The following is a 15029-nucleotide window of genomic DNA, read 5'->3' as shown; positions in this document are numbered from 1 at the left end:
CATTAATAAAAGTCTATCATGAAAGAATATGCTTCCTCATTCTGGTAACCATCTGTTACCAGATGTATGAGCCATGAATAAATTAAAAAAATTTAACGGTCGCTAAATACTTATAAATACATCAGTAATTTTGCCCTACACCTGCCTCTCTGCTGTCATGCTAGTTATGTTTAGACATGCACTTAATTGAAGTGTTATGATTTTGTGCGATAAAGAGCTTAAAGTGTTCCCTGGCCATCTGAGTTATGGGCAGAGAGGTTTTGTGTTGGATTGGTAGATTCACTTCTAAGGTGTAATATTTAGATGTCATGGTGCATTTGTAGAGTTAATCAGAAAACAAAGCCTTGGTCTTTAAGGGAAATTCAGGTAGCGTTTTAAAGACTGATATCCTGTTGCTAGGAATACATGTATTGGTCTTTTATGCATGGCTTAGAGTTAAAAGTTTGGGGACAGATTTATTTGAGGTGTATATGTTTATATTTTTCAATTTGTAGTAGTTTTAATAAAATCTTGTAAAAGCATTCAGTCTTAAAACTTTATTTCATTTAAGGATCTTCCTGGTTTTTATATCGTGTACTCCATGGTATTTATTAATGCTGATTTCCATATAAGCTTCCACGGGGTACTTCCATTGAGAACAATCCCAGGATCAAAAGTAGGCTTTTAAAAATATCTGGATACTTAGAGAGTAGAACGAGAGTTTGAAATATTCATTGGACAAAAAAGGACCAATTCCAAATTGGTTTGATGCTAGAGTTTCAAATACAGGCCTTTGCTTTGATGTCTGACACAGCCTTCTCTTGGTATTGCTGATGGCCTTTTCTTATCCCATTTTACAGGGAAGCACCACTGGCATTTGTGCCACAGGCCTTCGGAATTTGGGGAACACATGTTTCATGAATGCCATCCTTCAGTCACTCAGGTAATGTTCAGATCAGAGTTAGTTTCTAGCAAAACGGTTAGGAGCAAAGGCTCAGGCTTCAGATTTTATCTCTGCCACTAACTCTAGTCATGTGGCATGTTATCTCATTTCCCTGTGCCTTAGTTTCCTCATCAGTAAAATTGAGGTTAATAGTTCTGCTCATAGGATGGTTGGGAAGATTAAATAATATAATTTATATAAAGTGTTTAGAACAGTGTCTAGCAGTAAGTAACTGTTAGTTGTCATTATTTATATCCTGTTGCTTCTTGAATGAACTAGAGCAGAGGTCAGAAAACTTTCTCAGTAAATGGCCAGATAGTAAATACTTTAGTCTTTGCATCCCACACACAGTGTCTCATATCTTCTTCTCTTCCCCCTCTCTTCTACCCCAACCCTTTATAAACATCTCTTTAAAAATGTAAAAGCTTGGTGGGGAGCCTGGATGGTTCAGTCTGTTAACCATCAGACTTCAGCTGAAGTCATGATCTCACAGTTCATGAGTTCAAGCCCTGCATCAGGCTCTATGCTGATGGCTCAGAGCCTGGAGCCTGTTTCAGATTTGTGTCTCCCTCTCTCTCTGCTCCTCCCCGCCATTTCCTCCCTTCCTCCCTGGCTGCCTCCTTTTCCCTCCCTCCCTCCCTCCCTCCCTCTCTCTCTCTCTCTCTCAAAAATAAATAAACGTTAAAGAAAATTTTTTTAAATGTAAAAGGTCACTGGCCCAGGATCAGATTTGGCCTGTGGGCTGTAATATGCAGACCCCAGGATTATAGGGAACCTTGTTCAGAGTTGAATCTGATTATAGTTGAGTCTTTTTTTTTTTTTTTTTTTTTTAGAGAGAGTGCATGAGCAGGAGAGAGGGGCAGAGGGAAAGAGACAGAATCCTAAGCTCAATCCCATGACCCTGGGATCACCTGAACTAAAATCAAGAGTTGGAGGCTCAACCAGCTGAGCCACCTAGGGGAGTCTTATGTTATTTATTTATTTAATTATTTATTTAACTTTTTTTTTTTTTTTTACATTTATTCATTTTTTGAGAGACAGTGTGAGCGGAGGAGGGGCAGAGAGAGAGAGACAGAGAGAGAGAGAGAGAGAGACAGAATCACTAGCAGGCTCCAGGCTCTGAGCTTGTTAGCACAGAGTTGGACGTGGGGCTTGAACTCACCAGCTGTGTGATCATGATCTGAGCTGAAGTTGGACGCTTAACCAACTGAGCCACCCAGATGCCCCTGTTTATTTATTTTTGAGAAAAAAGGAGACCGAGCACGAGCAGGGGAGGGGCAGAGAGAGAAGGAGACAGAGAATCTGAAACAGGCTCTGAGCTGTCAGCACAGAGCCCAACGCAGGGCTTGAACTCACGGACCACAAGATCATGCCCTGAGCCAAAGTCAGATGCCTAACTGACTGAGCCATCCAGGTACCCTGCCCCCCCATTAGTTGAGTCTTAAATATGATCATAAGATCAGATGTTTAGAAGATCTTTAAAATGTAAGATAAGTAGTAAAAATAAAATACCCAACAAGGTTGACCTCAGTTATATAGAAGAAATTATTTTGAAAGCCATATACTTGTAGATTTTAATGCGCCATCAAAGGCCAGAATAAATTATCGTCCTAAGGCCACCTTGCTAATAAGTAACAGAAATCATACTTGGTCCCACCTTAAAGATACTATCTCTTGACTTATCTAGTTTTTTTCAAACAAGAAACTCAAGTCACTGCAGAATTCTCCTTATTACTCTGTACTGTATATCTAAACAATATGGTTGGTTTCATGGTTTGTTTTTATTTGAGGAAATTATTGAATACCTGGAAACAGGCACCCCCCCCCCCAAAAAAAATGGTGACAACCTGTGGGGGAGGGGAATTGAGGAATATAATGAAACATTTTTTAAAGTTTTATTTATATGAGTAATGTCTGCACCCAATGTGGGCTTGAACTCACAGCCCTGAGATTAAGAGTCACATGCTGTTCCAACTGAGCCAGCCAGGCACCCCAGAAGTGAGGAATTTTTTTTTAAAGAGATTTTGCTTTAAGCTCTTTGTTCATTTCTACAAAGTCATCTGTTAATACTGTTTTCTTAGAGTAAATGAAGAAACTTAATGAGGAAACTCAAAGCAATTTCTTGAGAAAGTGAAATCACATTTTCAAAATTCACATGTGGGTTTTATACAACTTTCTTTACAGTCCTAGTAAATTCTTTTTTTTCTTTTCTTTTTTTTTTTTTTTAAATAATTTTTTTCCCTTCCTTTTAAAATAGTAACATTGAGCAGTTTTGCTGTTATTTCAAAGAACTGCCCGCTGTGGAGTTAAGGAATGGGAAAACAGCAGGAAGGCGAACATACCACACCAGGAGCCAAGGGGATAACAATGTGTGAGTTCTAAGAATATGTCCTTTCTGGCTTTGAGCTACAAAACAAGTGACTCTTACTGGTGATTTCCATTTCATTATGTGAGTTAATAGGCACATACATTTTAAAACACTCTTCTAAAAATTGTGTTTAAGTATGTAGCTGGTAATCTTAATAATTGTTGGATTTTTTTTATTTCTGTTTACCTAATGGGAGGATAAATTTAGCTCTCTACTTATTAAGTCTTTGTGGATTTGAGCTCTCAAATTGACATCTGTATATGAAACACAGTTCTAGGTTTAGACCAGCATGAATATCATTAGCTTTTGTGAGTTGATTTGTCTTATAATAGTAGATAAACCTCTTTTGGCTAATAAAATTAATTTGTAGTCCTCACATTAATTATGGGGCAATGCAATCAATTTTTAGTTGACACGGAGAAGGGAAAATTGACAAATGATTATTGAGAACCGATATGTATGCAAATTCAGTGCAGCTGTGCTCTATTTGGGGTTCAGATAATCTCTATTATCTATTGTCAGTGGGCACATTTTTTCATATTTTAACATTACTGAAATAAGGCTATGTTTTATAATTGGTATATATTTTAATGTAATATTCTTTCTGCCTGCCCATTCCTGCTCCCACACACCCCATCCCCACACATTCTGAAAAACCATTTTACGATCTGACATTATTCTGCTTAAGACGCTCAGGGAAATTACGATAGAACATGTTAGAATAGTGTACAGTTTGCATAGAGCCAAAATACCAGGGAACTTTAGAGCCAGGCATTGGAGTAGGGAGTAGTCATACCACTATAAGTGATGTCTTAAGAGTTTACTTTGCTAGCAGCATATAGAATGAACTGGAAAAACGCCTGCATTCAAGGAGACTTCACACTTTATAGTATTTGGGTTGGAGGGGATAGCAGTGAAATAAGGAGGAAAAAATACATTTTTAGAAAAATTAAGGGATGTATGAGTAGTACTTGATGCATTAGTGTCATTTAGGGTTTAGTTATAAATTGCAGAAATTATCTCTAGCCATCTTAGGCAGAAAAAGAATTTATTAAAAGTCTGTTGGTAAGCTATTACTGGATGGGTGGAAAATCAGGTCTGGCATCTAGACATCCAGAATCATAGCCACAATCACCCCATGGAACTATCCCATAAGGATATTACTGTCCTCTAACACACTTCCCATTGTGACACCAGAGTTCCTGTTGCCAGCACTGCTGGAGTTGAGTGCTGGGTGAATGCTGCGGTTTCTGCTATTATTGCTGCTTCTGTACTCCAGGTGACGACGTTCTTTGTCATCAGAAGGAATTTGCCACTGCCCCAGCTTCTTCGCCTCACTAACTTCTGCTTCAAATAGGCAGGACCCAGGCCATGTACCTGAGTGCTGGCTGCAAGGTGGTTTGAGAAAGCAAGTTTCTGGGCTTTCCAACTTCCATAGTGGGAAGCAGGCTCTGACTCTTACCCAGACTCTTAACGTGGGGAATTCCTCAAATACAGGAAGAAGGTTCAGGTACTAGGAAGCAAAAAATTTGATTTGTGAGCACACTACTGGATGACAAAGGTTGAGCTATTAGTGAGATTCTCTGAGAAACCAGTCAGGTATCTGTGAGGATGGTAGGTGTATTGACAGACACAGGTATTGAAGTTGTTTGGTGATGTTTCAGTTTAACTGGTTATTGGAGGTGTTTCATTCTAGCTACCTGCATAGGAAAACAAAATTAATAGTGACTTAAACAACCGTTTATTTTCTCGTGTAAAAGTTAGAGATTATCCCTCTAGGGCTGTTTGACACCATCATCATGCTCCTTCTGGCTTTCTGTTCCACCAACCCTAGGGTAGGGCTGTCATCTACATAGTTCAGAGTGGTGCTGGATCGCCACCATTTTGTGCTTCCAGCTAGAAGGAAGAAGGAAGGGATTAATGATGACTACTCTTTCTCTTTAAGGAAATTTCTCAGAAGTTGAACACACTCAAAGTTTTTTATTCCAGGAGTTCTTACACCAAACAAAAAATGGAAGTTCTGTTCCTATGAGAGAAGACAATGGTTATTGGGCGGTAGTAGGGAGAGTATAGAGAGCAGCTTTAGTGTATATTGGGTTTGAAGTGACAAAGGACATTCAGAAGAAAATTCCCCTTGGAAACTGGAAAAACCTGACTGAAATGTGGTCATGAGAGAATCTGGCTTTTAGATTTGGATTTGGGAGTCATGGTGTAGAGCTGAGTGTTGAAGCTTTGTGGTCAGATGAATTGTCTCAGACAGAAATGAGCCGATTCTCACACACTGAGGTCTGGGAAGTGCTCCTTGTAAGTGGTAAGAAGGAAAACTACAGGAAATGGAGAAAGAGATTCTGTTACTTAAAAACTTAAAAAGTTTTTTTTAAAATGTACATTTTGAAGTAATTTGTAACTTCTCTATTGCTTTATTGTACAAGTATGCCATTACTCTGGCACACTCAATGTTCGTTGTGGGGTTAAAAAAACCTAGTTTTGTCTATAATTGCTGCTCTTTATGTGGGTTTTTGAGATGCTCTTACTTAACTGTCAGAATTAGGTTAGAAGAAACCAAACCCTTTTTATGTTTTCATTTTTTTAAATATATTTATTTTTTTAAATTTACATCCAAGTTAAGCATATATGTTTTCACTTTTATTATGAGTTGTAGCCAGTTGGACATTATGCATTGAAATAGTAGCCTCTCACTTTCTTCTTTTCCAGGTCTTTGGTCGAAGAGTTTAGAAAGACACTCTGTGCTTTATGGCAAGGTAGCCAGACTGCATTTAGCCCAGAGTCCTTATTTTATGTTGTTTGGAAGATCATGCCAAATTTTAGGTAAGTATTACTTAATGAAGCATATTTTAAAAATCAGTATTAGTCTTCATACTATTCCTGGAACAATTTCCTATGAAGCGGTGGTATCTAAATAATAAAGACTGGCTTTATTTTGTTTTGTTATTAAAATGAGAACAAGAGTTGGATCATTTGACTAGACAAATGTGTATGTTTAAATAATATATAGACATTAAAAATGACTTTAACAAAGGGTAGGGGCAGTGCCTGGGTGGCTAATTCCGTTAAGTGTCTGACTCTTGGTTTTGGCTCAAGTCATGATCTCACGGTTCACTAGATCAAGCCCTGGGTCGGGCTCTGCAGTAACATGACATTGACACCACAGAGCCTGCTTGGGATTCTCTTTCTCCCTCTCTCTCTCTGCCCCTCCCCTGCTGGTGCACACATGTTCTCATGCACTCTTTTTCACACACACACACACACACACACACACACACACACACACAAACACAGGGAGTAGGATATTTTGTTCTGAAAACAAAGCCCTTATAAATAACTTAGGTGCTCTAGGAAAACATACTGGACAAAATTTCCTTGATTCTTTCAAAAAAAAAATGTTTTTTAATTTAAATTTTTGTTAACCAACATACAGTGAAGTATTGGCTTTGGAGTAGAAGTCAGTGATTCATCACTTACAGCACTCAGTATTCCTCACAGCAGGTGCCCTCCTTAGTACCCATCACCCATCTAGCCTGTGTCCCACCCTCCTCCATCAACCCATAGTTTGTTCGCTATCATTAAGAGTCTTTTGTGGTTTGTTTCCCTCTCTTCTCTTACTGCCTCCCTCCCATATGTTCATCTGCTTTGTTTCTTAAATTCCAAATATGAGTGAAATCATATGGTACTTGTCTTTCTTTGATTAATTTATTTCACTTAGCATAACACATTCTTCATCCACATCATTGCAAATGGTAAGATTTCATTCTTTTTGGTGGCTGAATCCATTGTATATATTGTATACGTACAATACATTGTGTGTATATATATATATTATATATATATTATAATATAATATATATATACCACATCTTCTTTTAAGAAAATTTTTTAAATGTTTGTTTTTGAGAGAGAGAGAGAAAGAGAGAGCGAGAGTGCTCAAGTAGGGGAGGGGCAGAGAGAGGGAGACACAGAATCCGAAGCAGGCTCCAGGCTCCAAGCTGACAGCACAGAGCCTGATGCGGGGCTCAGCTTTAGTAACCATGAGATCATGACCTGAGCTGAAGTTGGACCCTTCTTTATCCATTCATCAGTCAGTGGACATTTGGGCTCTCTCCGTAATTTGACTATTATTGATAATGCTGTATAAACATTGGGGTGCATGTACCCCTTTGAATCTGTGTTTTTGTATCCTTTGAGTAAATACCTAGTAATGCAATTACTGAATCACATGGAAGTTCTATTTTTAGTTTCTTTTTTTTAATGTTATTTATTTATTTAATTTTTTTATTTTTTAAAATTTACATCCAAATTAGCATATAGTGCAACAATGATTTCAGGAGTAGATTCCTCAGTGCCCCTTACCCATTTAGCCCCTCCCCCTTCCCACAACCCCTCCAGTAACTCTCAGTGTGTTCTCCATATTTATGAGTCTCTTCTGTTTTGCCCTCCTCCCTGTTTTTATATTATTTTTGTTTCCCTTCTCTTATGTTCATCTGTTTTGTCTCTTAAAGTCCTCATATGAGTGAAGTCATATGATTTTTGTCTGTCTCTGAGTAATTTCACTTAGCCTAATACCCTCCAGTTCCATCCACATACTTGCAAATGGCAAGATTTCATTCTTTTTCATTGCCAAGTAATACTCCATTGTATATATATATATATATATATATATATATATATATACACACACACACACACCACATCTTCTTTATCCATTCATCTGTCGATGGACATTTAGGCTCTTTCCATACTTCGGCTATTGTTGATAGTGCTGCTATAAACATGGGGGTTCATGTGTCCCTTCGAAACAGTACATCTGTATCCTGGGGATAAATGCCTAGTAGTGTGATTGCTAGGTTGTAGGGTTCTGTTTTTAGTTTGTTGAGGAGCCTTCATACTGTTTTCTAGAATGGCTGCACCAGTTTGCATTCCCACTAACAGTGTAAGACTGTTCCCCTTTCTCTGCATCCTTGCTAGTAGCTTTTGTTTCTTGTGCTAATTTTAGCCATTCTGACAGGTGTGAGGTGGTATCTTATTGTGGTTTTGATTTATATTTCCCTGATGATGAGTGATGTTGAGCATCTTTTCATGTGTCTGTTTGTCATCTGGATGTCTTCTTTGGAAAAGTGTTCATATCTTCTTTACGTTTCTTAACTATTTGTTTTTTGGGTGTTGAACTTGATAAGTTCTTTATAGCTTTTAGATATTAGATACTTTCAAACTTTTATGAAGAATAATTACCATATACACCATCTTGTTATTTCAACTAAAAAAAAATTCAAATGCAACTGCAGAAATATGTGTCTTACATTTCACTGTTTGGGCTGGGTTCTAAAGGTGTTAGAAGACTAGTCAAGGCTAGTCCATCGGGATTCAGTTTTCAGAAGGTAACTGGGCCACATCCTAATGTGCCTGTGGAGTCACTGTGTTTTCCTTGCTGTCTCTGGCCTCACTTGAGAAGGGAAACAGCCTTGCTGTCAGAGGAATCTGCCTCTTCTCCTTGGTTAGTCATCTCTGTAGGGATTCAGGTAGTAGCAGATTTGAGGCACTGCAGGTGTTTGACAACAGTCTTTGCTACCTTCTGCTGATTTTATCCTCCGGAAGCGTGTCCGTGCTCTTGCTAGTCAGGATGTGGGCATCTAATGTATATTCCTCTCTTTTAAAAACAAACAAACAAACAAACAAAAAACACAACAGCCTGCTTTAGTAAAAGTTAGCTATTTTTCTTGTTCTATTGCCTAATAGTAGTTTACATATATTGGTAATATAAAGAAATGTTTAAAACGTAATAAACAGAACTGTCATTTGTTACCTTAACTTGAAAAGTCTAGCCTTGAGGATCTGAGGTGATGGACTGTTGTTCCCCCTGGTCTTTGTTTTGAAGGAAGTTTCTTTTATATATCATGCCACTTAAATCCCCTTCCAGAGGAGATAAATTTTGTAAGGATTTTAAAGTTTCTTTTGTTTTTTTTTAATTTTAAAAAATCTTTAATGTTTATTTTTTGAGAGAGCATAAGTGGGGGAGGGGGAGAGGGACGGGGGACAGAGGATCCGAAGCAGGCTCCACACTAATAGAAGTGAGACCAGTGTGGGTCTCACAAACTGCGAGATCATGACCTGAGCTGAAGTCGGATGCTCAACCGACTGAGCCACCCAGGTGCCCCAGGATTTTAAAGTTTCTTGACTCTAAGTAGGAAAGGTGGAAATGACGGTTTCATTTACCACTAACCAAGTTTGGACTTAATATTAACATTTCTAACACAGTCTCCTAGTTAGACTCTTGGTAGGGACTTAGTCTTTGTGTTTTGTAAACTATATATTTATAAATACATACATATTTTTATATGTTTTTATATAGCTTATATGTTTTATAAACTACATAAAAATGGTTTCTATTTATTGAATGCTATGTGCCCAGTACTTTACGTCTTTTATGTCTGACTTTAATTAAAAAACCCAACAGTAAAATTTGTCAAGGTAGGAAGGGTTAGCCCCATTTTAAAAAAGATAAAACTGAGAGGAGGTAAACTTGTTCAGTCTTAAGCATCTAGTAAGTGTAGGACCAGAATTAGAACCCAGGTCTTTGTGGAGTTGGTAAATGATAGATGTGTGAGCAGTAATTTGTCTACATGCCTGAATAAAGCTCACCAACTAACTTTATACTATTCTGCTTGGTCCCCATGGTGACTCAGGTCCTTTATTTTTCTTTCTTTTTTTTTTTTTTAAGCTTATTTTTTTATTTTGGGAGAGAAAAAGAGCACGAGTAGGGGAGGGGCCAAAATCAAGGGTTGGATGCTTAACCGACTGAGCCACCCAGGTGCCCCTCAGGTCCTTTATTCTTAATCAGTTTAGAAACAGTATGAAACTTGTATTCAATAGAATTGTACTTTTCTTCTAAGTCTGCCCACATCTCTGCCCTTTGTATAAAGTTTCTGTAGCCTGTGAGCATGATTTTATTTTTAGCTGCTTAATTTTGCACATCCTGTTCCCTTACCGATGAAAGGGAAGGACTCTTGGAAAAGGTAACCAAGTTTCTGTTTATTTAAGGATGGACGGCACCCTAGATCTGAGAGGGGTGGCCCCATTCCCTAGAGAATAAATTGGATTATTTTCTTAAAAAAAAAAAAAGTTGAGAAATGGAGTGATTCCTAATATACATGAACTCTTAGATTTCCTTACTGACTGATGAGAGTAGAATAACTGTGTGTTGTTCGCAGGGCTTTCATTTAGTTCTGCAGTAATTGAGATTGTTCCCCATTGTATTTTAATCAAAGAATAATTTTCTCTTGGTTAGATCTAGATCTTGAGATTATATCCAGGATAAAGCTTAAGTGTAAGGTTACTGTACAACACCCAGGTGTGAGGGAGGTGTGGGGCTTTCTTCTTAAAGCTGTTACTCCTATTAGGTATGCAGGGTAAAGTTCCTATAGTGTGCCTATGTAGAAGTGTAGGGAGTCTTGAACTATGTTTTTGTTATATTTATGGTCCCCAAATAAATGTTTTAAAAATGTTATGAAGTGGGGCGCCTAGGTGGCTCAGTCTGTTAAGTGTCTGGCTTCGGCTCAGGTCATGATCTCATGGTTCCTGAGTTTGAGCCCTGCATCAGGTTCTCTGCTGTCAGCACAGAGCCTGTTTCAGATCCTCTGTCCCCCTCTTCCCCTGCCCCTCCATCACTTGTGTGTGCTCGCTCAAAAATAAATAATAAAACATTAAAAAAAAATGTTAGGAAGCCCATTTTCCTGATTAAAACCTATGACAGTGTCTCGGGAATTTGATCCCTTGGAATGAAATAAAAACATGCATCTGGAAGTAGGAACAGCTTTCATTCATTAAATAAATGCAGAAAAAAATACACTGTAAATGTAATCAGCACCTTTGGGTATAGAAACCACCAAAGCTATTCTTTCTTTTTCCCTACTCAGACCAAAAGGCAGCAGGTAAACAATTGCCAAAGTTTGACCTTCTCAACATGCATATCTACTTACCACACTTCTTACTGCTACCTAGTATGTCCTGCTTTTCCTGCCCTTTTCCTTTTCATAAAAGTACCTTTAAGTTTATGTTTTTTAAATAGATAAAATACAAATGGCTCCAAATTTCCAAAGATGAAAAAAGGAATATACAATGAAAGTTTTTTCTTTTACTCTATTTACCAGCCATTCATTTTGTTTTCTGGAAGCAGGCATAGTTACTAGATTTTTTTGTATCCTTTTGGTGATACTCTGTGTATATACAAGTGTGGGGTGTGTGTGTATAATTTTTAACAAGTGGTAACAAAATTTTTTTCCTACTTTTAAGTGATTCATACTAGTATCAATAACTTTCTTTCTCTGTTCATTTTATGGCCACATAGTGTTCTACTTTATGGTCGTATCATAATTTATATACAGTCCCCTACCAGTGGTTATATAGACCATTTCTTTTGCTGTTGAAGACAGTGCTGCAGTGGATAGTCTCATACGTGTATGTGCAAGGTTCTAAGAGAGCAGTTGCTGGTTCAAGAGACAATTGCTGGGTCAAAAGATACTGGCTTTGGGGTGCTTGGCTGGCTCAGTTGGTAGAGCATGTGACTCTTGATTTGACTCTTGATCTCAGGCTTGTGAGTTTGAGCCCCACATTGGGCATAGAAATTACTTAAAAGAAAGATACTTGCTTTTAATTTCGATAGGCCTTTTTTTTTTTTTTAACTCCTTGCTTTCCTTAACATGATGTTTGTTATCTCATTGCCTCTGTATCTTTGTTATGTTTGTCCTATGGGATTTGCTTTATGATGCCCAGTTTCTTCTTTAAGGTCAAGTTTAATGCTACCTCTCCAGGAGAGCCTCTTGATAATTCAGATCAGGTCCTGGTATTTATTCCCTTGCTTCTTATATCATTTTTGTGCTGTCTCTGATTTCAGATAAACTTGACTTAATATGTATTGGCCTTGACTTCTCAAAATCGAGTTTTTTGTAGTTTTGTTTTTATCAGTTCTTGTTGTAATTAATGTTTAAAAATGATGGGTGAATAAAGTACCGAAACATTATTTTTATATTTGCTAGCTAACTTGGCTTTGTAGAGAATATAAAAAATATCTTTGTGGATAACAAATAAGTCTCTGCATGTGAGATCTTAATTTAATGGTAATCTTTCTAGGTATGCTGTTAGCAATTTATAATTAAGTAGTACTATTTCTTCTGAGTAGGAGTTTTGCTTTTGTATGTTTTTGTGTGTTTTGTAAATAAAAACAATCATGTTTGTTATTTTCACTTTTTGGTATTTTTATCTCCGAGAAACTCAGCCACGGTTGATTCCACAAAATGGATAGGAATAGATAAATGTAATTGATTTTGGTATTTCAGATAATTTAGAAAAAATAGTAACAATTATTTTATGAATGTTAAAGTTATTTAAAAAATAAGAACACGACCTAAAATTAGAGTATGTCCTAGGTATTTTAGAAGAAGTTTTCTCTGGAATGATAAAATTTGATTCTGTATAGGCATATTCTGTTCCCTATTGGACTTTGCATTTTATGCATTACGTACTGGTACTGCCAAAACAGAGCATAGTCAATAATGTACAGGTGTATGTCATGACTGTGTGTGTTTTGGCTTCATACAGGAAGTACTTGCATCTATTTGTATTCTGTGGTATCTGTTTCATTACTTGGAATGTCTGCTTTTCACACTTAAGCCCAGGTACAAAGTAGCATTTTCTTTTACTATTCTTTATTGGAACTTTTCTTTATTTGTACAATGTGAGTAAATATAGCTTGTCTTGGGGCACCTGGATGGCTCAGTCAGTTATACTCCTGACTCTTGATTTTGGTCTCGCGGGTCGTGGGTTCGAGCCCCACGTTGGGCTCCATGTTGACAGTGCGTTGCTTGCTTAGGATTCTCTCTCTCTCCCTCTCTCTCTGCCCCTTGCTTGCACTCTCTCTCAAAATAAACTTTTAAAAAAATTTTAAAAAACATAGCTTGTCTTATCGTGCCAAAAATTGTTGTGAAGAAACAGTTGCCCCTGTATTCTTATACATGGTGCTTCAGCAGTGCCCCTCTTTCTCATCTCCTTCACTCAGAAGGGATGCTTCATGATCTTTTGGGCTTTTTATATTTGCATTGTGGTCGCCAACCATTATTTCTCACAGCATCTTTATGACACAGATTTTCTGTAAGCATTAAGGAGGTAATCTTTATCTAAGGTTACAAACAAATGGAGATAAGGAACAGTATTAAAACTGGAGCCACTGTTTTTTCCCCTCGGTCTTTACTTTCTTAATTCTGGTCTGTCAGAGAGATACCAGTTGGCTTTTTTTTTTTTTTTTAATGTTTATTTATTTTTGAGAGAGAGACAGAGAATGAGCGGGGGAGGGGCATAGAGAGAGGGAGACACAGAATCTGAAGCAGGCTTCAGGCTCTGAGCTGTCAGCACAGTTGACAGCGGGGCTCGAACTCATGAACTGTGGGATCCTGACCCGAGCCAAAGTCAGACACTTAACTGACTGAGCCACCCAGTTTTTTTATAAATCTATTTCCTCACTAATTCACAAGCACTTGTTTGGGTGACGTCACTGAAATGATTTGTATACAAAACAAACATTGCATCCAATGTGAGGAGTGTTTCCTTTAAACATGATTACCAACCAAGAGAGATCTAAGTTGAATGCAAAGGAAATTTTGAAGCTCCAGATTGTATAATTGGGAAATAATTGAAAAGCTAACTGAAGTTTGTTGGTTGTAACTTACTAAATAGTATTTTTTAAGACTTTCAGATAAGTCAGTGAAAGTGTTTAAAAATGGAGTTGTAAATGTCTGTTTAGTCAGAAAAATTTCCTAGTCTTAATTTTTTTTTTAATGTTTATTTTTGAGAGAGAGGGAGAGAGAGACATGGTGTGAGCCAGGGAGGGGCAGAGAGAGAGGGACACAGAATCCGAAGCAGGCTCCAGGCTCCAAGCTTCCAGCGCAGAGCCCGATGCAGGGCTTGAACTCACAAACTTCGAGATCATGACCTGAGCCAAAGCCGGACACTCAACCGACTGAGCCACCCAGGGGCCCCAAAATTTCCTAGTCTTAGAAGAAAAGAAGCAGAGCCGGTGTTTTTTGTTTTTTTTCTTTTTTTTTTTTTGGTAAAGATCACAAATTGGAACAAAAATATAAGTTATACCTTTATAGAACAGCTGAGTGTTCCATGATCACATGAAGGTTAAAAAAAATGTTCCTAATGGTAAGGGAAGTGTTTGAAAATAATGTGCTTTTATATAAGAAAAGAGAATCATGGTGTGTTGGGAAGCATTCATGAATGTACATTAGGAAGATTGTTTTTTAAAAAGGAATGGATATGTGTTTGATGAAAGAACAAATCAACATAACTACAAAGTACTGGTTTTCATGACCCATTTGAGAAAAATGATTAGAGATTAGTTTATTTTGGTGAGAGAATAAAACTGTTTTATATGTGATAGAATTTCACATATGATCTGAGATACTAATCTTAACTTTGAGTCATAAAAAAAATTGGATGTTATGATGAAAAAGTTTAAAGCACCTCCATAGATATGTAAAAGAACTACCAACTTGGAATACTTTTGACTGAATTTTAACATTTTTGTTTATAGAAGTCTTAGAAGAAATCCTTGAACATATATTGATACTTAGTTGCTGAACAGATCAGTTAAAGCTATAGTGGTCAAGTGACTTCTGACTTACGTTGCACTGGTTGGGTAGATGTTTTCAATAATTTATGATTTCCAGG

General features: G+C 37.4%; 1 protein-coding gene and 1 long non-coding RNA gene across 10 annotated transcripts in view; one reads left to right on the top strand and one right to left on the bottom strand.

The window, feature by feature from the left end:
- Nucleotides 1-15029, top strand: part of USP3 (ubiquitin specific peptidase 3) — a 104292-nt gene that overhangs the window by 54133 nt on the left and 35130 nt on the right. For 4 of the 5 annotated variants that reach the window (XM_030317974.2, XM_030317975.2, XM_030317977.1 and 1 more), the window contains 3 exons: nt 840-922; nt 3180-3293; nt 6006-6119. In XM_030317974.2, the coding sequence (XP_030173834.1) occupies nt 840-922; nt 3180-3293; nt 6006-6119 (311 nt within the window). The remainder of the gene's footprint in view (nt 1-839; nt 923-3179; nt 3294-6005; nt 6120-15029) is intronic. The other variant, XM_030317976.2, reaches the window with a different exon arrangement.
- The window catches only part of LOC115515832, a 52679-nt gene continuing 46034 nt past the window's right edge, over nt 8385-15029 (bottom strand). For all 5 annotated transcript variants that reach the window (XR_004343783.1, XR_003969421.1, XR_003969422.2 and 2 more), the window contains one exon: nt 8385-8952. This is a non-coding gene — a long non-coding RNA (uncharacterized LOC115515832). The remainder of the gene's footprint in view (nt 8953-15029) is intronic.

Source organism: Lynx canadensis, chromosome B3, assembly GCF_007474595.2.
Source record: "Lynx canadensis isolate LIC74 chromosome B3, mLynCan4.pri.v2, whole genome shotgun sequence".
NCBI lineage: Eukaryota > Metazoa > Chordata > Mammalia > Carnivora > Felidae > Lynx > Lynx canadensis.
This window is presented reverse-complemented; position numbering and strand designations above follow the sequence as displayed.